We start from the raw sequence: 27,900 nt of genomic DNA, 5'->3' as shown, positions 1-27,900 counted from the left end.
TATTCAGAAAGGTCCAGTATATTATACTTGATGTTTTGTTCTGCAATTAATTCATTTGCCATTAATTTAACTGTGTATTTTTTAATGAACTAGACATTTTCTGTGTTTAGTGACAGAATAAAGTACTTGAAATTAAATTACATTTATATATTATACAATTAAGCACAAAATAAATATTTTTCATATAAAATTTATAACAATAAATAACAATGCAGATATTATTAGTTACGATCTGAATTACAAACGAGAAGAATCGTAGATTAATGCATTGTGAAGAATAAGAAGATCAAACCAGAAAATTCGAAGAATCAGAAGAATAATTGTGAGAGCTTACTTCAATCAGTAGATTGACGCCGCAAGATTCTGCTGAAAAAGAATATGAGGTCTTGTCGCGTAAATTATATAAATAGAGTAGGGGTATTTTAGTCAACAAATTATTCTTGTGCTAATTTAGTGGCTAAATATAACTTTTGATTATGTGGCTAAATTTGATTGACCAGGCGAAAAAATAGTTATTTTTAAATTTTAGCCACTAAGACTAGTTGTTAAATATTTAACGAAGACTAATAAAATTTTGACAAACTTAAAGGACCAAAATTGTCCAGTACATGCTTAAAGTACTATTTTGAACCTATCTTCAAACATAAGGGGCCATTTCTGTTAAATATTTGACGAAGACTAAAAGTGTTAACTTTTGACAAACTTAAAGAACCAAAACTATTTAATACATATTTAAAGGACTACTATTAATCTATCTTCAAGCTTAAGGGACTATTTTTGTCATTTTCACGGAACTGCACTCCCATTTCCTCTCTCTCCCGATCAAAAACCTCTCCCCGTCCGACAGATTCCGCCATAATCGGCGGCTTTGCAGTGCTCTCTTTGTCCCAGGCTTTATTGAAAAATTCCCAACAGTAAAAGTCATGGCATTATGTTTTTCTATCAATTTCAACTTCTGTTGGACTTCACGAAACTGAGTATAGGTAGTGGTAAGACGACCCGATTTTGATCTATTAATTCTTTTCAGAAAGAATTTTCCCTACCAGGTGTTTAACTTCATAAGATTTGTAATATTCTACGTTGACGTCCAAAGCAAAAGTCCTTTAAGTTGAAAAGCATGATGACTGAAGGTAAGTATATTTAAAATTACTGAAGGTACTATGCTTTACATCAAATAGTGTTGTTAAGAGTCTTTTTAGTCTGTGATGAATGTGAAAAGGCCAGTTACATCACAGACTACCATAGCTATCAACACTTCAGCTGAATACTTCCATGTTAAGTCCTTTGCATACAATACAGTTAACACGGTTGACATGCCCATTATGTTTTTCAAGATCACTCCCACATAAATCTGCTTTTGAAGCAATTTAAAGAATAGAGTCGTCAAGACAAAATTATCAATAAAAAAGGTAAGTATTCTGCAGGAGTATTCATGAGAAAATAAAGATAAGAAAGAATCTACAGAATGTAGCATTTGTGTAGGAATATTTGAGATAGAGGAAAAGAGATGTAGATCTGGGAAAATGTCAAAGAAGAAGTTGTGGAACTCTACTGGCTTGTTGAAGATAATAACGTTATTGCTTTATTGCATTGATAGCCAGAGGTACTATGACAAATGGCAGAAAAAAAGAAGGCACCCGACTGCACTAGCCAGTCGTATAATATTATCCATGATTGGATCTGCACACAATGTTAATATAGCAATATCCAAAATCATTTGCAGCACAGATTTACAGAATGCCCATTTTAACACCAAAGAGTAGTCGAAACGTTTATTGCGTTCTCTTTCTGCCTCATCCAATAACTTGTCAACTTCTCCCCACATCAGCTGCAGAAAATAAATTCCAAAAACCCCTAGCTGTCAAAATTTCTAAGACATACATCATGCGCAAGATAGCAATATTTAGCTAGCCATATATGTTACCTTATCATGATTTTCTTCGTAGCCCTCTTAGCATTACTAAGCCAATATGTCACACCACTGAGAAACTCATTTTCGTTGATCATGTCATCTTTATCTTGATCGAAATCCTTCATGATTTCCATGACAGAGGTTTTGTGATCCAGGTTTGCCTCTCTGAATTTGTTATTTTCCATTAGCTTCTCCAGTTCTGACGGTGTTAAATAACTGTTGTGATCACCATCTAACTTACGGAAGAGCCTGTAACACAATTAGATGATAACGATTAGTGAGATATTGATCCTAAGGAGCTTTGGAATTTCTCTTTTGGGACAGACTTGAGCTGAGATGTGTGGATCAGGATTCTGAGTTCTTTGAAAATATGGGTTCAAAACTTAATAGTTACTTTCTCTATTTCAGTTTAGATGACACACTTTCCTTATTAGTCCGTTCCAAAATAAATGATACATTTCTAAATTTAAAAATAACTCAACTTTAAACTCTTCATTTTATTCATTTTACCCTTAATGAGAAACTTTTATAACCACACAAATGTCATGGCCCCACAAAGCTTTTACCCCTTAAGCTTTTAAGACCACAAGTTTCAAAAGTCTTTTTCTTTTTTTCTTAAACTCCGAGGCGAGTCAAACTATTTCGTCTAAATTGAAACGGAGGTTTCAGAAATTTTCACATGTAGATAGTATATGTCAAAACTGATAGGTTCAATTTTAACTTGCCCCTAACCTTGTAGATTCGCCTCTAAACTTGATAAAATATTGCATACCTTTAAATGGACTTGATGTTGGGGCTACCATCATCTTTTAGAAGGTCTTCGGATTCAATTGCTTGGTTCTTAATATGCTTCAAAACTATTTCTTAACTACTTGCATATGGAGCTGCAAATATTAAATGTTTCATTTTACTAAATCATTTTTCTCCTTTTTATGAACATGCTTTTATTTAGACTAACTAAGAGTGATATAATTCATTTTCCTCCTTTTTATGAACATGCTTTTATTTAGACTAACTAAGAGTGATAATTTGTTGTTAAAAAACGAGCTCCTAGTGTCTATGTTAATTAAGAGTGCCAAAGAAGATGTATTTTTGCCTCATCAAAAAGTTTTTTCGAGGCGGATTGTCCTTGGCTAAAAAGATCTCTCCAATTAAAATACAAGTAGTTGTTTGCTCTGTAGTTGTCCTAGAAAACAAAAACTTAAGTTTTTTTTTTCTTGTGAGATTTATTGAGTCCCTTTTTCTTTGTCTTACAAACACTAATCTGTTGTTATTTTTCTTTTTGTTTTCCATGTTTTGTTAGAAGGAAGTGCAGCCCTTTGTTCTGCAAGGAAATGCTTCATGCCTTCGATGCACGTCATATACCCTAAGATCTAAATTACACGTGTTTACTTAAGGGCTTCAAAATTATCTGATGATGTGGACAAATGTGTTCAAGATCGTATGTTTCTTGCCTTATATCCTTTTATGACTCATTACCCTTTCCTTTGCTGTGATATTAGGACTACTATTTTTTAGGGCGAAATTGGAAGTTTTTGTTGTTGATTTGTTATGTTTTACTTGCTTAATTATTTTTTTGATTAAGGTAAATTGTATTAACAAAAGGGAAAAAAACTCCCGTATACAAGAAGTATACCAAAAAGTAGATAATTTATATCAAAACACGATTCTCTACAAAAGACGCCCAATTTTCTATACAATTTGGGGCTATATGAGTGCACCAAAAAGCGATCAAAGATAAAAGACTATTTTTGAGATGGGAAAAAGGAGACTCAATCCCCTCAAACGCTCTCTTATTTCTCTCCCCCCAAACTATCTACATGAGAGCTAGCGGGGCAAACTTACACACCTTTTGCCTTCTTCTCCTACGGGAACCGGCCCAACTATGTAACAATTCCCTTGGCATCACCCATCGAACACCAAAAAGATTCAGGATAACCCTCCACAAACCCGAAAACACGGGACAATGCAACAAAAGATGATCAACTTCTTCCCCCGAGTTTTTACACATAAAGCACCAGCTAACGAGTGTAATACCTTTCTTTCGCATATTTTCAGTAGTCAAGATCACTCCCCTTGCCGCTAGCCATGCAAAAAAGTACACCTTCGTAGGCGCCCTAGGAATCCAGATCGAGGAGTATGGAAAATGGGCCTCCTCTCGCACCAACATACTCTGGTAGAAGGACTTTACGATGAACAAACCATCTCCCCTCACCCCCCCCCCTCCAAGAATCACAAGAATGGCTGGGGCTTGTCTTGCCCATATAGCAGTACCAACAAACTTTGGAGCTCCATAATCTCCTAATCTTGCATGTTCCTTCTAGGTCCCATACTACCCCTTTCATGCTCCTTGCGAATCTGTTGAGCCATCAATTCCTTCTGATTTGAAACTCTGAAAACGTGGGAGAAAGAGACCCTCAGAGTATCCTCTCCACACCACTTGTGGTTCCAAAAGCTGGTTCTCCTTCCATCTCCCACCCTGTAAGTGATGTTGCCACTAAAGGCTTCCCAATTCTTCATGATGCTCCTCCACATGCCACACCCGAAAGGTGCTGTGATTATCTTGGTCCTCCAACCCCCTCCCATGGAATCATACTTTTCTACTATGACCTCCCCCCATAAAGCATGCTCCTCTACCCCGAATCTCCACAACTACTTCCCCAACAAAGCTCTGTTGAATACCCTAAGATCTTTTACTCCAAGTCCACCCACTTCTTTAGGGAAGTGACAGTCTGCCAATTCACTAAATGGAACTTTCTAGTTCCATCCGCCGCATCCCAAAGAAAATTCCTTTGGAGCCGCTCCAGTTTTTCTGTGATGCTCACAGGTGCTTGATAAAGTGATTTTAATAAGCACTTCCGTACCGCCTTTTGACAAGTACCGTTTCTGCCAGCCTGCTAATCTTTTTTCAACCCTTTCAATCACTGGATTCCAAACCGTAGTATCCTTATGCGAAGCACCCAATGGAAGCCCCAGGTAAGTAGTGGGAAGAGAACCCACCTTACATCTAAGAACATAAGACAAAGCACCAATGTTAGCAACCTCACCCACCGGAAAAATCTCGCACTTGCTGAGATTGATTTTGAGTCCTGATACTATCTGAAACCACACCAGGACCTGCTTCAGGTAAGACAACTGATCCATATCAGCATCACAAAAAACCAGGGTGTCGTCCGCAAAAAGCAAATGAGACACTCTTCGGGCACTGTGCACCCCAATTGGAGCTGAGAAGCCTCTCAAGAAACCTCCGCCCGCCGCCCGATCCGTCATTTTACTTAGAGCATTCATCACTAGAATGAATAGCATGGGGGATAGGGGATCACCTTGCCTGAGACCCCTGGAGTTGCCAAAGAAACAACACGGGCTACCGTTGACCAGGACAGAGAATCTGACTGAGGAAATGCAGAACTTGATCCATACCCTCCATTTTTCCCCAAACCCCATCCGCACCATAATGAAATCTAGTAAGTTTAAAAACCATGGGAATGAAATTGTGCCCATTCTCTTTATCCCATTTTCATGGAATTCAAATAGGTAACTTACTTAACATGTATTTTCTTATTTCCTGTCCTGAAAGAGTATAATGTTTTTGGGTACAAGCCTCAATTTTACTTATCCTTACCCCCCCCCCCCCACCACACACACACACACTCTCAAAAAGGAGAGCAAGAAGCCCTCAATTGCCTACCTGACCTCTTCTTCTCCTCAAATACTTTTCCCCAACCTCCAGAACATGTACAAAGTTTCTTTACTTGAAGGTCTCTTTTGCTCTTTAGCTGATATTCTTAGCAACTTGCCACAACCACTAGTTCCATTATCACTCTTTTGTTTCTCATTTTTCTCCTCCAGTAAATCCTTCTGCTCCTTCCCTCCTTTCTGAGTCCCAGCACTTGTCATCGATTCCCTCAATGTGATCTTCTTCCTTGCATATACATCCCTATTCCATCTTTTAATGTCTTTTTTTTTGAGATGGTCATCTTTTAATGTCTTTTTGATGAAGTAGCTTTGTCGATGACATTAAGAAGATGCAAAAGAGCACAAAATGTATGATTACAAAATATAGGATGTTAGCTCCATTATATAGTAAAATGCATATCAGCTTGATACTGTTTTTCTGTTTAATAAATCCTTTCCTGATAAAAAAATGGTAATTCCCTTTCCTGTTCGGGGATTTTATCAGTCTTTCTTGCTTTCAAGGAACTCTCAGCTGCTTTGATGGTATATCCTAACAGATATGTGGCTGGTATGCATCTTTTTCATGCCATTTGTACTGATTGTCTAGAATTACTGAGAAGCGATGTAGTTTCTTCTAATATGGTACTCTTGAACTGTCCCTGAAGTTGTGATGCTTAATATGATTGCATATATTTTCCTTAAACTCATCTATTATTTTGTCTATTGAAAACAACCTCTCTACCTTCACTAGGTAGGGGTAAGGTCTGCGTACGCGCTACCCTCCCCAGACCCCACATGTGGGAATACTGGGTTTGTTGTATTTGAAACTCATCTATTATTTTCTGGGTTTGCAGGGTGGCTTACATCAGATATCTTGGTTTCAGTTTCTTCCTCATGAATCTGACGTCAACTCTGTGGTGGACAAGAGGTTTGACATTTGAGCTGTTTAAAGTCCATTTTATGCATAGTGCTATCTCCTTTGAAGAAACTACCTGTAAAATATATTTAATTCTTTGTGTTCTACGGTCTGTTTAAAGTGTGAAGCTGGATAAGAAAGACGCTGCTACATGGCTCGTGCTTTCATCGCATCTGCAATTGCAGAAGCAAGGATTTCTCAGCACACGGACAAATTCCTTTGTTGGACCTTGGGACCCGTCCCAGGGTCTTCACAACCCTGGTATGGATGGTCAGCAAAGTAGTTGAACCGTAATTTTTTCTAGTTGTCTAACTTCTGCTTGCTTTTAGTTTTCAGATGAGAAGATCAAGCTATGGCTTTTTATCCCTGGGCAGCATTCATCTGTTGTTGAAAAGGCACAGTCAGCTGTATCCAAATTAAGAGGTATGTTATTATTAGACGACACTATAGTGATTGAAGGTGCTAAAAGAGGATGAGGTAGATCTAAACTTATATGAAGAAAATAGACTGCAAAAGCCTACGGTCATTAGGATTCAAATGCGGGCTTAGCCAAGAGTAGAATACAATGGATGCAAAGGATTCATGTAGGCAATACCAACTAGTTGAGATCAGTGTTTTAAAAGGCGTGGGCGTAAGGCGAGGCATTTTATATATGCCTCAGCGGGGCGTAAGCCCCATAGTTATTTAATTTTTAATATTTTATAAAATAATATAATGACAGTAAATATTTATAAACAGGTAAACTTGCATAAAAATTGAAGAAAACTATATATATGTGTGCTCCATCCCCACAAAAACTAATCAAAACAATCTATTATACGTTACTTACAAGCACAAGTAATTTGAGTCTAAAAGAATAAAGTTTTCTATATGAAGGAACAAAAAGGATGATTAACCTGCAATTTGAACTTTGAATTTGCTGCTATGAAGAAGAATGTAGTTCTCTTTGTATTTGTAAAAAAAATTAAATATTCGTTGCTTTTGGGAGATATTAACAGACTAGCGGACAAGATAAAAAATTGGGAAAATCATGAATTAGGGCTTAAATCAATAAAAAAGGTCTTTACTTTTAAATTTAATACTTTTGAGTTCCTTTTTAAACCTTTTGAGTAATTACCAAACTGACTTTTGAGAATTTGGGTATTATATGAAGGACTAATTCAACAAATTTTGTTTTAATTTGAAAAAGTCTCTAGGGCTTACTCCTTACTAAAACAAATGCGCCTCGAACGCCCAGGCGTACGCCCCAAATTGCGAGGCGTACGCCTCTTGAGACTTTCGCCCCATACCATCGCCCCGGGGCGTTTTTGGTACGCCTCGCCCCAGAAACGCCTTTTAAAACAGAGGTTGAGATTAAGGGTTTAGTTGTTGTTACACTTGAGTTAGTCTGGCAAGGACAAGTGTGAAACTTAGAGAACCTCCAATTTTGGAGAACTAGGGATTTGTGTTAAAAGACAAGTTACTTACCAATATTAATGGGCCTGAATAGAGCGGGAGGACTCATATCACCGGTCTCAACTAGTTTGAGATTGAGGTGTTGTTGATGGACTGATTGACCAATTGTCATTGCTTTTGATCTGAGCTGCACTTAACTGTTAAACTTATCCTGAGTCCTGTTTTTGTTTTTCATTTTGCTTTGCTGAACAATCTTTATCATATCTTTTTCAGTTCTGGCATCTGGTCTCTGGGTGGCTCCTGGAGATTCAGAAGAGGTTGCTGCTGCGCTATCTCAGGCCTTAAGGAATTGCATGGAAAGGTAATGAATTGTTATTTCACATGTTGAAGGTTTCCATGATCTGTTAATTATTTACTTGTTAATGTACTACTTGATATGACAGAACACTCAGAGGACTTTCATATGTGAGATATGGAGATGTATTTACAAAACACCATCCATTATCACAGAACGAAGAGTTGTTCAGGTATGTTTATTAATACTTGCATTGTTTGTTGGCCTAAGTGGTTGGACACCACAAAGATCAAGAATTATGATTTGACTATGATTTTACAACCTCCTTTGTTACTGTACTATCTTCCTTATGTTGCCATGAAATTGTGTACGCCTTGACGTAGAAGTTGTTATGGAGATAGGGGACTTGTTTCCATTCTAGTATACTTTTGGCTTTTTCATTTACAACCTCTACCTATGGAGTCATTCTGCTTTTACAAACAGTTATAAGTTTGAGAAACTGTATATCTTTTTCATTCTTTTCTGGGCGTGGCACTAGTAGCTATATCTTTTTCATTTGCCTGCTAAATGTTCATAGCTTCGCCAGTGCCTGGAATTTGCATTTTCGCTTTTTTGAATTGGGTAATCATGGTATAAGTGTTCTTTGTATTACTGTTCCTTAATGTATGCTAGTTGCTGAAGCTATTCTCCTGGCATTCTAATCACGATTTCATTGAAATTAACTGTTATATCTATCTGATTTATAATTGGTGCTTTCTTGAAGGAAGGGACAGCCAGTGGTTGAGTTCTTATTTTCTGCTACGGAAGAGGCTCTCTTTGTCCACGTTATAATATCTGCAAAGTAAGTTTAATTAGCCCTTGTTTACATTGTTGATTTGAGGGAGGGGTTGCAATCTATCCTTTTAACAATCTGTTATGGCCGCTGTAATAAGTTATTATTCTTCATACCTTTTTCTAGGCATATACGAGCACTTTCAAGTGGTGACATTGATAAAATATCAGAGGATACATCTCATGTCTCTGGTGAGAGGCTTCCAGGTACAATTAAAGGCTTGGATGTACATTCAGATGCTGAATTTTGTTAATCACCCAATAGGTTCTTTTAGAACCTGTGCGATTCTTGCTATCATTAAACTAATTGACAACCTAATGGAATCTAAGGGAAGCTGAAGAAACACGTTGATCCTTGAGATTGATTTTGTAAAAGTGCTCCAAAAATAAAGAAAGTTGGCAATAAACCCAGTGGAAAAACTTCCACATTGCTGGTGCACTCCATTATGTGCTGAATATGTGAGTAAAATCTTATTTAAAAATCATTTTTAAGGCCTACATTTTTGTGAAGAGTTGCACATTCTTTATTAATTTTTATTTACTTTAATAAACAGGTCTGCATTTGTGGATTAGAGTAATGCCCTGATTTCTCTTGGTTTTAGTCTTTGGTAGACTCGACTTTAATGACCTCCTGAAATTCAGAAGGTTCTACAAAATTTTAAGCTTTAATTTTTTAATTTTTTTGTTTTGGTTGTTGGGGGGGGTGGGGGGGGGGGGGTTGCTCTTCGTGAAGGCTATGGTCGAGATCGTTTAGGATGTGAATATTCTTTTCCGACAGCGGTACAGCTGTTATGGCTTGTAAAAAGTGCTAAAAACCTCTCAAAATAGATATCTTCTGTATGCCGAGATTGTCAATTGCCTAAATGATACACTATGTTTAAGCTATGAATTTAGTCCTCTCACAAATGTCTGTTATCTTACCCCTCCTGAAATTGTAAGATCTTATTAGCAACATGTTTCTTGTTAGCATGTGAGAAAGATGGGTTAAAGAAAATCCACATCTTTAATCAGTCTACTTATAGTTTAAACAAGCTTAACAATAACAAATATGAGCTCTTACACATATATCAAATTTTAAACTTGGTTTCAACCAATAAAAACCTTTTGGCACCCATTGCTACGCTCCTGAATGGTTAGGTATGTTGGTACTTTCATTTATACCTTTTATCCCTTTTCCAGTTATTGTCTCACCTCATGGAATGCGTGGGAGGCTCACCGGATGTTGCCCAGCTGATCTTGTGAAGCAAGTGTATCTCAGGTCAAATTTGCCTCCCTTCCCCCACCCCCCACCCCCCCCCCCTTATTTTTTGGTTGTTTCTAAATCTGTCGTCTCTCCCTCCATTTCTTGTTTGTGAACATCATTCTTTCAAAGTGATAGAGCTCGACCTAATGTGGTTGCCTTACTGTGGTTCTTCTTGTTTGACTTGCTCAAACAGTTCTGGCAAGTTTAGTGCTTCAAACGATATTGTTGGGCTACCCTGCAATGTTTCTCGATCTGGTTATCAGCTTAAGGGACAGAATTGCTATGTTGAAGTTAGCCTTGGTTGCACTACACCAGGAAACAACTATATACAAGAAAGTTCAAATGCACAGAATAATTTATCAAGGCCTACCATAACTGAAGCCTCCGCAATGGCCAATGTTGTTCAGAGTAGAATACCAGATAACTGTGGAAGAATGCTTATCTATCCCCCTGAGGCTGTTCTTGTTCCAGTGGTGCAAACAGCATGTGCTAGATCATCTCTAAAAAGGTATATTTGTTAAATTCTGACGAGGTTTTTTCTCTTCTTTGTTTATAGATTAAGAACAGAAATTTATTGATGTGAGAGAGAAAGAGACAAGAGAACATGAGGAGCATAAGTTTGCATCTAGCTGATGTGGGAAGAAGATTACATTAAACTAGTTACCGATTAAAAAAAGGTTACATTAAACTAGCATCATTTCAACATTAAACTAGTGTCCTTTCAGTCTTGTTGAAGGTCTGTCAATGGAGTGCTGGAAGACAAATCGGTGACCTTCCACATTAATGATGGAAAACTACTCTTCTAAATCTCTGGCCTTTTCACCACAGTAATGGCCAGATAACCATTCCATCCCCCACTCGGTTATAGAAATATTATGGTCCTCCATATATTGATGTTTTGGTGTAATATGTTCCAATCTTAAAACTTTTTCAGAGTCACTGTGAGTGGCTGATGGATTATGATTAATAAGTTCTCTCAGGGAAGTCTTTATCTGAGGTTTCCACTCTGTTATGGGTAATAAGGTGAAGCCCAAGTGTCTATACTGACATCTCATTCCTTGAACTAACTAGTAAAAGCTGGGTTTGGGATACTTATTGGCTGATTATTTTGTGTTTCTTTTGCTTAGTTGCTTTAACCTTGATCCTTACTGAGGATCAACCTGTCAAATCTATATATTCTTGCCTAACATCCATGCATGTGAATATTTACTCAAAAGTTCATATTAGTGCTGTTTTTGTTTGTCTAGGGTGCCTTTCTAATTCAAACTTACTTGAGAATTATGAAGAGTTCCTCTGTGGACATCTGATGAAATTAGTATGATTTAGAGAAGACTATTAACATGGTGCAAGGATGACCACAAATTTAGAAACCATCCAAGTTTCTTTTTCTTTAGTCTTTTTCTGCTAAAGAAAAAGAAAACAAATTAACATTTTATGCTCTATTCACAGATTCTGGCTGCAGAACTGGATTGGGCCCTCATTGTCCTTTGCATCCTCCATTATGCATTGGTACTCCCGGCTTATTCGTATTGGCAGTTCATTCCATACCTTTTTTTAAGGTTAAACTTGCATCTCATACATCTAATCCACAATGTTGCAGTTATGATTTTAGTAGTGATGCCAAAGTCAATTCGATGGATGGATCTTGGCTTGATGCAAATGTCATGCGCTCAAATCGGCGCTATAACAGTAGTAGTAATAGCAATAGTAGTAGTGTTAGCAGCATAAGTACATCTTCTAGTGATAGTGATTACAAGACCTCAGGAGCTGGCGATCTTGAAGCAGATGCCGATTCTTTAATGTGTAGACAGTCTGGATTATCTTCTGTGGATCAGTCTCAAAATGACATTCTTAAAACGGTATGCTTCCTGTATATAATTTTGAGTTCTCTATAATTTGTATCTGTTTGGACTGTACGGACTATTTTATATTTGAATATGTAGTCCTTGATTCGATCTTAACCTTTGTATATAATTTTGAGTTCTTTATAATTTGTATCTGTTTGGACTGTAAGGAATATCTTATATTTGAATATGTAGTCCTTGATTCAATCTTAGCCTTCTTTAACTTGCTATGACTAGTGAACTGGAGACTATACTTATTACTATCTTGCTATCTCCTCATTTTTTTCCAAATTCAAAGAGGTACATACATATAGATACATACTGTACCGTCTTAGAATTGAGTTGCAATGTGCCTCCCTCTGTGTCTCATCCAAGGAGGAACCTTCTAGAGAAAGTATGAAATGACTTGAAAAGCTATGAATTGTTGAAGCATGAAGACTTGCACACCTTTATCAATTCTCTGTCGTAGTGCACAAATAGAAAGCTTATTCCAGCTGCGGACTCTTTTGCAGCAATACCGACAAGCATGTCAATGCCACTACTGTTGGTCTTTTCTTCTCTTTCTATCCTCTATAATCAAACCTTGAGGTCTCAGGTCTGCATATCAGCTTCTCAATTGCTTCATTGTTCTGCTCTAAATAGAGAAAGAAATAGGTCATAGTTTGTAAGAGGAGAAGGGAAATTGTGAGTTCACTTCGAGAATTAGACAAGTTTGACATTCAAAATGAAGATAATCAACAACTTATCTGGAGTTTGAAAATTTGAGTTCTTTTTCAGGAATTCTGCTCTAGAGATAAATGTTTTTGGTTCAATGAGCTGCTACAATTTCTGTTTTTGCTGCTTCTTCTTCTTTCACTTGATTGTTGGTCATGGAAAAAGATATTTGTCAAATTTTTAAATTTAAAAATGTTATAGTGGCTGCAAATCTTTTTTCTTTAATCAGCTGGCAATGATGCTAATGGAAAAGATTTGTATGCATGGAGTTTCTCACAAAATTGTTGTTGCTTGTGTTATCTCCGTAACAGTGGCATAATTGATAAATATGATAATCTATGACTATAGAAGACTTAGACACACAACCGCTCGTTCACTTCATTGTACCACTTTTGCTAAAAGGCACAAAGAGGAATGATCTGAGAATGAAGGAACCAAGAGGAAGGATATGAGAAGAGTTCCCAGAGTCCAGAGATAATAGTATCCGATTGAAGCTAGTTAGTGGAATGTAGTATTCTAACTGAAGTTGGAAGCTAACTAAAGGCTAGAATAGATTTAGAGGCCCCATCCCGATGTAGAAGCTGCTCTTTGTAGTATAAGTCAGGGGCAGATGTAGCTTTGCGGTACCGTGTTCATTTGAATCCAACAAATTTTGACGCGGATCATAGATATATATATTGTAAAAATACACTAAAATTGCAACAAATGGTAGTTCTGAACCCATAGTTTTAAAAATACAATGGCATCAATGCTAAGAATCTTAAAGGTTGAGCCCATAGATTTTAATCCTTGATGCGCCTCTGGTATAAGTATTAAATTGGCAAGTGTGTCAGAAATATGGAATTGCATAGATTCTGCAGCATAATTATGACATTGGTAATAATTGATCTTTTTTATATGAGGTCGATAATGATTAATTTCTTTGGCATAGACTCTTCTGCCCTTCTTTTGGTTGTTGAAGAGGAACTATGTTCCACCATTTGCTCCCACTTTTGCAGGACTAGTGATTACCTTATTTCTCTGAAATGTTTGCATAAACGTTACTAAAACGTGCACGATTCCTGTTATCCATAATGATAGCATGTGCTAAGTGCTCCTTTGTTCTTCTCCACTCGACTATTATGGTGTGTGTGTGTTTAAAGGAGTTGGCATATATGACATTTCAAATTTCTATGCAGGGCTTTAAGAGGTCGCGAATTTCAGAGTCGTTTAGTCAGGCGGGAGCAGTGATAAATCCATCAACAAGTGACTATGCTTCAATGGAAGTTAATAATTCTGCAATAACTGGAGGAAATGATCAGATTGGGCTTCAATGGGGTTGGGATGATGATGATAGAGGTGCAGGCATGGATATTCAGGCACTTCTCTCAGAGTTTGGAGATTTTGGTGACTTCTTTGAGAGTGATGCTTTGCCGTTTGGAGAGGTAGTTATATTTGCCATGGATGACAAACTGCGGTTGCATCATCTCAATTGTAAATGTTAGTCTTTTTCAAAAAAAAAAATTGTATATGTTAGAGTCTTGTTAAGACCCTGATTATTCCTCGACCTGGAACTTACAAGTTACAAGTTAAATCTGAAAATCTGAGAGTTACCAGATTTAAATGTGTAATGCAGTTAATTAGCTGATTTTTGTCAAACCAGTCACTCTTGTATCAGATGGAAGGCTGCTAATCTATGAAACTATGCAAACCAAAGCACTTTTCTCAAGTGAGCAGATGATCCAGTAATTTCATCGCATAAAACCCAACAATCTAAATATGAGTCATTTTGTTTTTGTTTTCTTCAAATAGAGTGTGTACATTGATCATGCCCCCATGGGAGATAGGAATTCTGCATGACTTGTATACAGATTTGCCATAAAGTTGAATTGCTTCATGATATTTGAATGTGCTGCTGTTTGGGTGTAAGTTATTAATTGGAGTTTCAGAAATTAGCTCAATGCATATAAGAGATGGATGGGCTGTTCTACTGGACGATACGGAACTACGAATAGAATGGATATAACAGGACATCATTGGTGGCTAATAGAGACCTGCTTCTTGCGAGATTAATGCGAGTGACCTTGTCGTAGTAGATATTCTTCTTCTTTTGCTTCCCTAACCGGGAAATGAGCTAATTTCTCCTTTTATTATGAAGCCTCCAGGAACTGCAGAGTCTCAGGCTCTTATGTTTCCTGCAGCAGATAGTGCGGATGTTGGTAGCAGCCCCTGTCCTTCGATGATGGATGTGCAAGATCAGATGCTTTTGCCAGTAGGTTATCCATCCTATGACAGCTTTAATCAGCCACCACCTCCAGCAATTCTGGATGATTCTATGAGCAAACATCAAGAAGTTATAAAAAGCACTGCAGTTGCTAATCAAGTAAACAGTGCTTCAGCAGCTATTGCTGGTGAATTCGATCACTTAATTAAAGCTGAAGCTCTGATGACATTTGCTCCAGAGTATGGAGCAGTTGAGACCCCTACAGGTGAGAACTCCCATTCGATTTTCAGGAATCCCTATGTTCCGAAGTCCCGGGAAGTGGAGACTGCGAATTCAAGCTCAAATAGCTATGTCTACTCTGCAACCCCACCTTTGTCGCCTTGCTTTGACGCATGTGAGGAGAAGTCTGGTGTGACTGTAAATCTCAAAACAGGTGCTGGAAGGCATGATACAAGCTCCAGTACACAATCAAGGAGATATTACACTCATATTGAAAGTGGAAAAGAGAAAAATGACGGCAAGTTGTCTGGTTCTGACCATAGTTGCTCTACACGTGAGACTCAAGTAGCAGAGTCTCCATTTTCTGGTTTCAATTCGACAAATTCTGTTAAATCTATCCACAATAAAACCGAGAAAGCCAATGAAGCATTACTTAAAGCAGACAGCTTTGGTCAATCAATGAGAACTGTGCTAGCAACAGAAGTTGATTGCCTTATGTGCCAGGCATTTATGTGTAAGATACGGCATACACTATTATCTTCAAGCAGCTACCTTCCTGTTGGTACGAGTAGGATGTCAGGGAGTACCATTATAAACCAGCCACAAGGTGAAGGAGTGGTTACAGTTGACAATATGTCAAGCAAATCCGAGATGAGAAAGAAAGAAATAATACCAATTAGGATAGCGGGTGATATTGATGGAGGATTACTGGATGGGACCCTTAATGCACCAGTTGGTGTGTGGCGCTCTGTTGGAGTTTCTAAGGGCATGAAGCAACCATCATCTGGTTTAGAAGCTTGCCACTCTGTTCAGCATAATTCTTTCATTGAGGAAAGTATGCTAGCTTATGGGCTACGGCAACCGCTTCAGGAACTCCTTGACGGGATGGCTTTACTTGTGCAGCAAGCTACATCTCTTGTTGATGTTGCACTAGATGCTGATAACAATGATGGTCCTTATGGCTGGCTCGCACTGCAGGAGCAGTGGAGGCGTGGCTTTTCATGTGGACCATCCATGGTTCATGCAGGTTGTGGCGGAGTATTGGCTTCCTGTCATTCACTGGATATTGCTGGCGTGGAGCTTATTGATCCACTTTCAGCTGATGTAAGCTTTTGCTTTTTCAGTAAATGCTTTTTGTATGAGTTCAGAGTTGATAGAATGTAGCCCTCCTCTCCCCTTTCAGCAGAGGCACCTCTGGCATATTTTTAGCCTGCTTTGTCTACAAGCCTAGGCTACAGTTGCTTGTTTATGCTGGTGGTGAAGTCTCATAAGAATGCAACAATACCACAGATGACCTATTACTCATGATTGTGATACTGTGGATAGATAGGGAACTGCTATCTGATAGTCTTGAGGAAAAGAATAGTTAAATGAGAGTTTTATAAACATCCATGAGTGTAGCTGCATGGAGATGATTAACTTGCAATCTGCTATCCATGTATTTTCAGCTGAGTTTTCCTCTTGGTCATTATCTTTATCAAAAACATGGTGTAGAATTTGTTAATTTATTTACTAGTGTTATTTCCTCGGTATATAGTTTTCCTTTATATTAAATTTAGGTGTCACATTGGTTAGCATCTGAGTCAAAGTACATTTTTTTCTCAGTTGTGATTTTGTTTCCTTTCTTCCTTTTCTTCTTCACATTGGTTAGCATGTGACTGCTCTCATTGTAGCTTCCATGGGTAAGCACCTGAAACAAATTATTAGTTTGAAAAAAAAAAAAAAAGATGCATATTTACGTGTTGCTAACTTTTGCACATTTTATAACTTTGGGTTTCTCTCGCCTTCCACAAGTTAATATGGAAACATCTTCATTCAGGTTCAGGCATCATTTACCCTCACTCTGCTGCAGAATGATATAAAAACAGCTATGAAATCTGCTTTCGGTACTGCAGAAGGTCCTTTATCTGTTGTTGATTGGTGCAAAGGTCGCAGTCAATCAAATGATGGGGGAATATCTGGTGATGGTTTTTCTGCAGAGTCCACTGCAAGTGCAAGTGAATGTCGTGATTCTTCAAGTACCGTATCATTTTCTGTTGGCGAACCTATAAGTCCATCTCAATCATCCGCTGGTGGATCATCTAGTTTGAAATGTATGAATTATCATGGTCATACTGTCAACTATCCTACCATGGGTTTTGATAAAATTTCTTTTTTGTTCTCAGATGGAATTAGGATGGATGAGGCAAGTGAACGCAGATTAAGCCAAGACACTTGTCTATCACAGTCAGAGCAGCTACCAGGCTCAAGGCTTAGGCCAACATTGTCTGCAGATCCTGCTATACTTGTCGGGTATGTATTTTATACTGAAGTTGGTTGATGCCAGTGTTGTGAAGAGCGTGAAGCGAGGAAAAGCGACAACCCCCATTTCGCTTAAAGCGAGAAGCGAAGCGCTCGCTTTTTTTGAAGTGGAGCGGAATTTAAAAAAAAAATTAAAATAAATACTGCATAGACAACACATGTAATTGTAAGCAAATGTTCAACACATGTAATGTGAAATCATAAGTTTCCTCAAATACTTCTTCATCTGCATGATCTTCCGGGACTCCAGTTAGCCATTCATTAGCACCATCGATGTTGTCCAAACTAATTGGATCAATTACATTGCGAGCGTTGTAACGACGCCTCAATGTTCTATTGTACTTAATGAAAACTAGATCATTGAGAGGCAATAAGAACTAAGAATAAAGGATATAAAAATAAGAGGAAGGGCAGTATGTTCTGTTAAAAACTGGGCAGCATAAAAACAATGAAAGAAAAACTGGGCAGCATTTCAACGAAGAGGAGAAGACTGAGAAAGAAGAACCGAAAGTAAAAAAAAAAATTCGCCAGCATTTCGCTGCTATTTGGACGTTGAAACAGTGAAAGAAAAAGAAGAAGAAGAAGAAGAAGGAGGAGGAGAATCATCACATATCTGTTTCTGCTGAATCTCTGTTGAAGACTTGAAGTTGAAGAACCCTAGTCGCCTCTTTAGACTCTCAGATGCTCTGCTGGTCGTGTTTAATAAAAGAACACTGAAAACCCTTCTTTTTTAATTAAATAGCCTGGTAGCTCTTTAAAACAAAGAAGCGCTCGCTTGCATCGCTTCGCTTCGCTTGGTCGCTTCTCGCTTTTTAGTGGGAAGCGCTCGCTTTTTTCTACCTGAGTCGCTTCACATGGCAGAAGCGGGTAAAGGGTCGCTTCGACCGCTTTTTACAACACTGGTTGATGCTTGTCCATTACTCTTTGAATTAGTGAGCCTTGCAGGTTGCCTTTTCTCCAAATTTCGTAACATACCAAATTGCTTCATTTCTCATATGTCCATCATTTACCCCTGCTATACAACATCAACAACATCATACCCAGTAAAATCTCACTAGTGGGGTCTGGGGAGAGTAAAGTGTACGCAGACAAGCCCCTACCCCGAAAAGGGTAGAGAGGCTGTTTCCGGGAGACTCTCGGCTCAACAGAAGAGACAAAATATCAGAAAAGAAACAAAAGAAAAGGCCTGTAACAACAAAAGATGACTGAAAGATAATAACAGCAACGAATAAGTGAAAGTACAATAACACAAAACTATGCAAAACAACAATATGAGAAATAGTATACCCCTGCTATACTATTGTGAATTTCTATAAGAAAGAAATTCCTGTTTTCATAAAGAAACCCAAATCATCTATACATAACGGAACCTCATGGGTACACCAAAATATGGTTCTCCTAAAAAATAATCCAATCATCTATACATAAAGGAACCTGCTGGGTACACCAAAAAGAAATTAGAACAAGAGACTGCTCTGTAATTTAAAAAAATCACTTACTCCTTGAAAAACTCACATTTCTCTCTTTCCATGAAACCCACATAATGGCTAACGGTGCAATGTCCCATGCTCTCAGTCTTCTCTCCCTTCTGCCGCAGGCTCAACTATGCCACACCTCCTTCACTGTGCCTGCATCACCATTGAATTCCAAACCAATTTAGACCACTAACCACAACAGCATATCGACCTGGTACTGTAGCAAGAGATGGTCTACATCTTCTCCCGAGCATCTGCACATAAAACACCAACTAACATAAGTGATCCTTCGCTTCCTGAGATTCTCTGCTCTCAGTATCACTTCCCTCGCTGCAAACCACCCGAAGAAACACACCTTCCTGGGCACCCTGGGAATCCAAATGGAAAGGTGTGGAAAGGCCATTCTTCTCTCACTAGAAACTTTGGTAATATGATCTAACAATGAACAATGTCCCTATACTGTCTCCATCTCCACAAGCCAAGCAGTTCATCCGGTGCATTTTGCCTGTACAATAGATCAACCATGTTTTGAAATTTGTCCATCTCTCAATCCTGGAGGTTCCTCCTAAACTTCAAGTCCCAGTAAACTTCCTCCACATGTGTTCCATGGATCTGTTGGACAGTCAATTCTTTTTGGCACGATATTCTGTATAAATTGGAAAAAGCAAACCTTAGCTCACTCTCTCCACACCACCTATGCCCCCCAAAAACTAATCATGCTATCGTCCCTTACCCTGAAGAGAATATGATTACTGAAATCTTCTCGCCCCTTCATAATGCCCCTACAAAGACCGCATTTAAACAGGTTTTGATGTTACTAGTTCTCCACTCCGTTCCATAATTCCATAGTCTCCACTACCACTTCCCTCCATACGGCATTCACCTCCGTCTCAAACCTCCAAATCCATTTTCCTAGAAGGACTTTGTTGAACACCCTAAGATCTTTCACTCAAGTCCTCCTGATGTCTTCGCAGATGTGAAAAAATTTCCAATTCACTAAATGAAACTTGCTTGTGCCATCCGGAGCATCCCATTTGAAATTCCACTGAACTCTTTCTAACTTTCAGTCACAGTAGCCGGTGCCTATAATAATGACATAAAGTATGTAGGAATGCTAGACAAAGTGCTCTTGATCAACACTTCCTTCCCTCCTTTTGGCAAGTACCTCTTCTGCCATCCTGCTAGCTGCTTCTCGGCTTCCTCAATCACCGGGTTCCACACTGCAAGATCCTTGTTTGAAGTGCCCAACAGTAGATCCAAGTATGTAGTAGGTAGTGCACCTACTTTACAACTCTACACTTGTGCTAGCACTTCAATATTGTCCACCTCCCCCACTGGTGGATCCCACATTTAGTAAAGTTGATCTTGAGACCTGAGACTACCTGGAGCCAAATAAGAATTTTCCTCAAATATGAGAGCTGAGAAGCATATATATCACAGAAAACCAAAGTGTCATCTGCAAATAAAAGATGGGTGACCCGTAGGTCACAATGCTCCCTGAACGAGCCGGTGAAGCCCCTTAAGAGACCCCCTGAAGCCTTAAAATGCGATGGTGTTAGTTGAATTACTAAGTTGCATTTTGTCACCAGTTACTAGTTCTAGGACTTCTTTTCATATGAATTACTTTAAGACTTCAACCTGATGATAACTGAATTAGATGAAAGCTTGCTGGAGCTGCATTTGATTCTTGTATTTACCTTTTAATGGAGAGGACTCACATGGACATTGTAGCATTGTATTTATGACCACCAAATTATTTGGAGTTCCTTTTCTGTTTCTGGTCTTAATTTTGCTATTGCAGGGTAGCAACTTAAGTCATTTACGTTGCAGATACCAAGACGATTGGCTTAAGATGGGACCTAGTTCTCTTCAGCTCTGGGAAAAGGCACCTTTTGAGCCTTATGCAATGCCCAAGCATGTAAGTTTAAGATAGATAACACAAGTATTAAGTTCTTAATATCTTTAAGCAGTTCTTTTGCATTTCTCCTTAACTATTATTTTTCCAAAAATTTTCAGATGTCATATTACGTTGTTTGTCCAGACATCAATGCTCTAACAACAGCTGCAATTGATTTTTTCCAACAGCTTGGAACTGGTTAGTATACTTAAATGTCTTGCTGATCTGAAGATAACATTTTGTGTTCCATCTGTGTTACAGAAAATAATACACTGGTTGCTTTGATTAAGAAGGTTAAGATTCAGGTATCTGAAAAGTGTAAATACACATTGATTTCACAAGGTGGCTGGTTCATATTTAATAGTCTGCATTTCATAACTCAATCTGCATGTCTCTTCCATTTTGGAGATGTGGATAAGTGACTAATTTGAAATCATTTTTTTTAATTGCACAAAAAGATGAGATCAAGGTTTGAAATCATTTTTTTGCTGCAAATCTGAATACATAGATGATCGTGAGGAAATTCCTGATGTTTTAGGTTCCTTGTAAGAACAAGGTTTTTTGTTTTTTACTATTTTGGGGCTCTGATGTAATATTTATATACACACACAAAAACACACACACAGAGAGAAATATGTTACCATTCTCAAATAAAGAAGATGAGATCAAAGTTGGAAAGATTATATTGAAGTAACTAGAAAAAGGAGATCAAATTATTGCGTTCTTCTCATATAAATCCAGCTTCAAAATTGTCCTTGACCTGGATATTTGTAATGTAAATATGGCCACCTCTATGTTTGAGGAATGAAATTTTGTCCTTGACTTGGATATTGACTACGCTTCTCTCTTTCAGTTTATGAGATGTGCAAACTGGGAACTCATTCACCTCAATGTATGGGAAATGAGATGGAGATAGATTCTGGGAAGAATGCATCTTCTGGTTTTGTTCTGATTGATTGCCCTCAGTCAATGAAGATAGACAGCAGTAGTGCATCTATGCTGGGATCAATCAGTGATTATTTCCTATCCCTTTCCAATGGCTGGGATTTAGAGAGCTATTTGAAGTCTCTCTCAAAAGTTCTCAGGAATTTAAAGCTTGGTTCATGCATGACCATGAATCCAAAAGAAGGAAGTACTGATCCATGTACAGTAAGTTGTGACTCTCTTTGTTTGTCTTTTTTATTCCTCATCTACTTTTTTCTCTCTATCTTGCTTTTGTTCTCTCTTTCTCTCTTTTCCTCTCTCTTTTCTCTATTGCACTATAAAGTCGAAGATGCATCATTAAAGTGAACTTCGTTGAGTTCATTATGGATTGGCGGAAATAAAGTATCCTTTTGATAGAGTTTAGATGTTAGGACAGTCCCATCCCATTCTCTTGATATGGGTACCTTTTTATATGCTTAAGCTTCATCGCAAAGCAAAAGGGAAAGAGTAGATTGAGAGAAAAGAGTGATTTCATGGTCATTAATTGTCACATGTGCTTCATAAGTATTTTGCCTTCTGGATAAGCGGATGCGAAAGGAAAAACTGGAAAGGACTTGTCAAACTAGAACTTTTCTTACTGCCTCTGGTCCCTCCACTACGTAGCCATTTATTTTACTATGATCGGTCGTGACAAGAATGTTTATGTTGCTAAAGCGTGGGGTTTGGTAGCTGCCAAGTTGATAGTGAAAGAATGCCTTGCACAATGACCTGGTCTGTTATAATATTGTTACCCCAATGTGTATTTTCTGTTTCCCACGGGTAGAGTAGTTCAGGTAAGTAGAGTAGTTCTCACTTACCTAAGGGTAGTGAAATGCCCAGTAGTTGGATGGGCGAATATAGCAAGGGAGATTTATAAATGTTTCGTCTTATGTAGGTGTCAAAATTCTCTAGTAAAATGCATCTGCTAAATGGGATTAGTCAGCTTCAAAGGTAATAAATCTCTAAAGCAGAGCAGCAGACGAAGTGATTGGATTCACTAGGCGTAACAATAGCTCAAAATTTCTCTTAATGTGAGAGAAGGATATACTGTGACCAGTTGAAACATTTGAGAAGCTTAATTAGTAAGGGCTAATTTTTTGAAAATTGAGATGAAGTAACCTTGGCTAAGGGCTAAATGCTCTTATATTTCTGGTTGCATTTCTGATTCATAATTACTGATTTTTTTCTTTTCTCTTAGTTTCGGATACCCACTTGTTTCATTATTTTGGTCTTTGACTTCCATTTGTCCAAAGTGCTTCTTTTCAGAAAAGTTGAAATACCCTACCGACACTTTTGAGGAGTCAATGCGATGTAGCTTTGAATGAGAATCTGACATGCTGTTTTGTTGGGTCCAAATGGGGAAGAAATAGATAATTGAGAATTCATATAGCAGACTTAACTAGTTTGGGATTGAGGGTATTTCTTCGTGTTATTTGCTGTTCTACCATTTTCATAGTTATAAAACCCTGGAGTATCGGACTTAAGCGAATGAAAAGATGTACTAGGAAATATCTTATTTAAGCGATAAAGTATATGGACAAAGCATTTCACCAGAAGCTGATATCTGATTGTATATTTGAATGTTAAATCAGGTGATATACGTGGTTTGCCCTTTCGCTGAGCCTCTTGCGGTCCTACAGACGGTGATTGAATCTTCTATTGCTGCTGGATCAGTAATTCTTTCTTCAGACAAAGAGAGGCGATCTACACTGCAGAATCAAGTCGGGAGGGCCTTAAGTTACTCAGCAGCAGTGGATGAGTCACTCTCAAATGTTTTAACACTTTCAGGGTTTTGTATTCCTAAGTTGGTATTGCAGATTGTCACTGTTGATGCAATTTTTAGGATTACAAGTCCTGCTGTCAGTGAGCTTGTCATCCTAAAGGAAATTGCTTTCACAGTTTATAACAAAGCCCGCAGGATATCTCGAGGGTCCTCCAGTGACATGGTTCAGTCATCATCCATGTCTGGTAGATCTCATCCGGTCCTGATGCAAATGACTTCCCCAGTTCCAGGGATGTGGAAGGACTGTGTTGGTCCTCGAAGCATAGGAACTTCCCTTCAGAGAGAGGCTGAACTTGATGCTAGCCTAAGGTCTGGTAGTTGGGACAACTGGCAAACATCAAGAGGGGGAGGTCTCGGATGTGATCCAAACAGAATGGAGGATTTTTCTTTTCAAGATGAAGTTCGTTATTTGTTTGAGCCCCTTTACATTCTCGCTGAACCAGGTTCATTGGATCGTGGACTTTCATTTCCTATGTCTTGTAATCCAATGGCTGAATCTTCAAAGCTTTTGTTAGATGATGGTACAAGTGGAAATTTTATGCAGAGTTCAGCTTCTTCAGGTGGCGGAGACATTGGAACAAACAATCAGTCTGAAACATCTGAACCAGATGGCTTTGGATCTGCACATCAAAAGTCACTTCCAAGCCTGCATTGTTGTTATGGATGGACTGAGGATTGGCGCTGGCTGGTGTGTATATGGACAGATTCCAGGGGAGAGTTGCTTGATAATTATATATATCCATTTGAAGGAATAAGTAGTAGGCAGGATACGAAAGGCCTGCAATCTTTGTTTGTGCAAATTCTGCGACAAGGATGCCAGATACTTCAGGCATGTCTTCCTGAGGCTGCCATTGCCAAGCCTAGGGATTTTGTCATTGCACGTATTGGAAGCTTCTTTGAGCTTGAATGCCAGGGTAAACATTCGCTATCAATATTTTGTGCTTATTGTTTACTTTTATTGCATTACGATCCACAATGGTTTTGAATTTTGATGACATTGACTTGCTTGCTCCACCTTTAATTCCAACAGATTTTCAGCTGATCTCATTGTTATTCTTGGTGTGGGATAAGATTATATGACACTTTGAACGTCTTGAAAGAGTGCAGCTTTTGTTGGTTTTATTTTGAGGGACTAGAATGAAGTTTCTGCTTGGGTTACCATTCATCTGTAATGTTGCTGAAGTTGCTAATCTTATTGATGCAATTTTCTGGACGCAGAATGGCAGAAAGCCCTGTATGCAGTTGGGGGATCTGAGGTGAAGAAATGGTCTCTGCAGCTAAGACGATCTGTGCCTGATGGAATGTCGGCAAGTAGTAATGGGACATCCTTGCAGCAACAGGAAATAGGTCTGATTCAGGAAAAAGCACTTCCTTCCTCCCCTAGTCCATTGTACAGTCCTCACTCAAAGGCTTCCTCTTTCATGAAAGGTGGCTTGGAGCAACCATCCACAAGGAAGCAGTTAATTGGTGGACAGGGTATGGTGGACAACTCGAGGGGTTTACTTCAATGGGTGCAAAGCATTAGTTTTGTCTCTGTTTCAATTGATCATTCCTTACAGCTTATGTTGCAAGCAGATTTAATGAGTCATGGTAGGTGTCGTCTTTTCCCTTCTTTTTGTTTCTTTGATTCCCTTTTTCTCTAATTGAGTTGACTCTCCTTGCCTTTCTTCTGGAATCTCTTATACTATCTACCAATGAACTGTAAAGGAGATGTTATTTCTGAAAATTTGACCAGTCAGAGATAACATGAACTAGGCCACTTGTAAGCATAATGTTCTTTTGCAGATAACACTCCAAGGGAATTGCTTCTCTAGTTGGAGGTGTGAAATTATTCTTTGAGAAACTCTAGGGAGGAATAGCCTAATGCTGAGGAATTGTGGTTGAGATACGAGTACCAAGGGAGTAAAGTGGGATTCAGTACGCGCTGGGCTTATGTGTTGCAGATTTTTTTTTTTTTTTTTTTTTTTTGTGTGTGTGTGTGGGGGGGGGTTACCATAAGGAAGAATATTCTTTGAGAAATATTTTCTCTGGCTTTATCAGCAGTTCACATTTTTATGCCTAGTTATTTCTGTTTCATACTTGTGTATGGTTGTATATGAACCAGTAAATTTTGCAGGGACGAGTCAAAGTAGTGGCATTCTGAGTCAGCCAGGTTATCTTGAAGGTTATACTCCAGTGAAGTCCCTTGGTTCTACATCCACCTCCTATATTCTAATCCCATCACCCAGTATGCGGTTCCTACCTCCTGTCCGTCTTCAGCTTCGCACTTGCCTAACTGCTGAATCACCACCACTCGCCCATCTTCTCCACAGCAAGGGCTGTGCTATCCCTCTTTCAATGGGTTTTGTGGTTTCGAAATCAGTACCTACAATGAGGAGAGATGCGAGGAGCGTCTCAAAAGAAGAATGGCCCTCAGTTCTATCTGTCAACCTCGTTGATTACTATGGTGGCAGCAACATCATCCAAGAAAAGTTTTTGAAGGGTGTTGGTAAGATTGGGGGAAGGGATATAGGCTCGGAAACAAGAGATGTTGAAATAGAGACTCACTTGATTCTTGAGAACATAGCTGCAGAACTCCATGCTTTATCATGGATGACTGTAAGTCCGGCATACTTGGAGAGAAGATCTGCTTTGCCTTTTCATTGTGACACGGTATTAAGGCTTCGAAGGCTGCTTCATTTTGCTGATAAGGAAGTTTCTCGGCAACCTGAGAAATCACAAGTTTAGGGTATGTAAAAATTGCAGTATGCGCACAAAACTTGTTGAAGCCGTCCATCATGTACGCAGCTTATATGTTTATTTCACTGTAGAAATGACTGTAAACACGAAGTGCATATACTTGTTAGAAGACATTCTTTTCGAAGAGTGTAACCTTAGGAGAAGTTAGTAGTTGTAGGATAGTAGATTGTTAATTTTTGTACATAATGTTGTGTAAAATTTCACAGCGATCCGAAGAGAGTTGAGTACACAATTCTTTTGCCTTCAAAATTCTTTTCAAGGTCGAGTTCTCATTATCTTTACAACATTGTAAGGCACTATATGACGGGATACTTTCTAACTTGACTGCAATCTTGTGAGTGTAGTTTATTGATTTTTTTCCTGCTTGATAGCGCTTTTCTGAATGAGAAATCGGATCTTAAACCAAGTATTGGTGCTTCATTCAAAATTCAGATGTTGTATTTGAATTTTTATGATGGAATTACTTACATTATGAAGGAATTGTTATAAGGGAATTACCTACATTAAGGATATTTTTGTTTTTTATTGCTTTATTCTATGTATTGCTAATATGTATTTCTATTTCACATTCTATGTTGTATAAACTAATATCTAGATTCGCTCATGAGTTAACGAGGGTATCATTTAATTAGGGGTGTACATGGGCCGGGTTGGTTCGGATTTTCTAATTACCAAATCAAACTAATTGTATTGGGTTATTAAATCTAAATACCAAACCAAACCAATAAAAGTCGGTTTTTTTAATTTCGATTTTTCTCGAGTTTTTCGGGTTTTTTTCGTTTTTATTTTTCATAAAGTCTTCGTAGCACAAAACGTAAAATTTGTGCTCCAAATATTTCTTTAATCTAGTAAGACAGAACTATATAAGGCGTTTTTTAATAAAATAACATAAATATAAGATGAGTCATGGCATTGTACTAAAATATTCAATAATAAAGATAATAAAATCGCATAAAATATATATTATTAATAAGCCATAATGAAAAACAAACATAATTTAAAATTATGAATAATAAGTACTATTATTTACATGACTAACCACTAAAAGAAAAATAAGTTATACATTTTATCTAAACCATAGAAAAACTAAAAAATAGATATTCAACACTATTTTCATTCATAGTACAATTGAATTGAATGTCTTTTATTAGCATTAGTATTGATTTGATTTTGGTTTAGGATTTATTTGAGTTAGTAACATTTATGGACTATAAAACTTATTGGAGCATTCAAAATTTATAAGCTCAAGCTTGAAATGATACGTTAAAAGATAAAACAATGAAAAAGCTTAAGAAATATTTATAAAATACACTACCATAAATATTTTTATGTATTAAATATATTTAAAACATCTATACATATAATGTTGGGTTGATTTGGTTTCGGTTTGGCTTTTTTTAGTTAAAACCAAACCTGACCAAGTATGGTAGGTTTTTTTTTTCCAACACCAAACCAAACCATAGTCGGATTTTTTTTCTCGGTTTGACTCTGATTA

At 38.0% G+C, this 27,900-nt stretch overlaps 1 protein-coding gene across 15 annotated transcripts; it reads left to right on the top strand.

The window, feature by feature from the left end:
• The first annotated feature begins 753 nt into the window (after positions 1-753).
• Positions 754-26,654, top strand: LOC107796322 (mediator of RNA polymerase II transcription subunit 13-like). 15 transcript variants are annotated; one of them, XM_075246186.1, is made up of 24 exons: positions 754-1,130; positions 3,216-3,353; positions 6,442-6,515; positions 6,625-6,764; positions 6,840-6,926; positions 8,172-8,259; positions 8,342-8,425; positions 8,957-9,034; positions 9,152-9,231; positions 10,204-10,282; positions 10,461-10,775; positions 11,717-11,776; positions 11,868-12,126; positions 14,004-14,249; positions 14,963-16,351; positions 17,067-17,340; positions 17,413-17,539; positions 20,854-20,941; positions 21,040-21,118; positions 21,774-22,069; positions 23,476-24,580; positions 24,885-25,013; positions 25,095-25,256; positions 25,783-26,654. In XM_075246186.1, exons 2-24 carry the CDS (start codon positions 3,327-3,329, stop codon positions 26,391-26,393), a joined length of 5,877 nt encoding a protein of 1,958 aa, XP_075102287.1. In that variant the 5' UTR covers positions 754-1,130; positions 3,216-3,326; the 3' UTR covers positions 26,394-26,654. The 15 variants fall into 15 exon arrangements, with proteins under 15 accessions (XP_075102287.1, XP_075102284.1, XP_075102285.1 ...); XM_075246183.1 differs by having other exon boundaries at positions 24,885-25,256; XM_075246184.1 differs by having other exon boundaries at positions 760-989; positions 24,885-25,256.
• The last annotated feature ends 1,246 nt before the right edge of the window (positions 26,655-27,900 follow it).

Source organism: Nicotiana tabacum, chromosome 23 (assembly GCF_000715075.1).
Source record: "Nicotiana tabacum cultivar K326 chromosome 23, ASM71507v2, whole genome shotgun sequence".
NCBI lineage: Eukaryota > Viridiplantae > Streptophyta > Magnoliopsida > Solanales > Solanaceae > Nicotiana > Nicotiana tabacum.
This window is presented reverse-complemented; position numbering and strand designations above follow the sequence as displayed.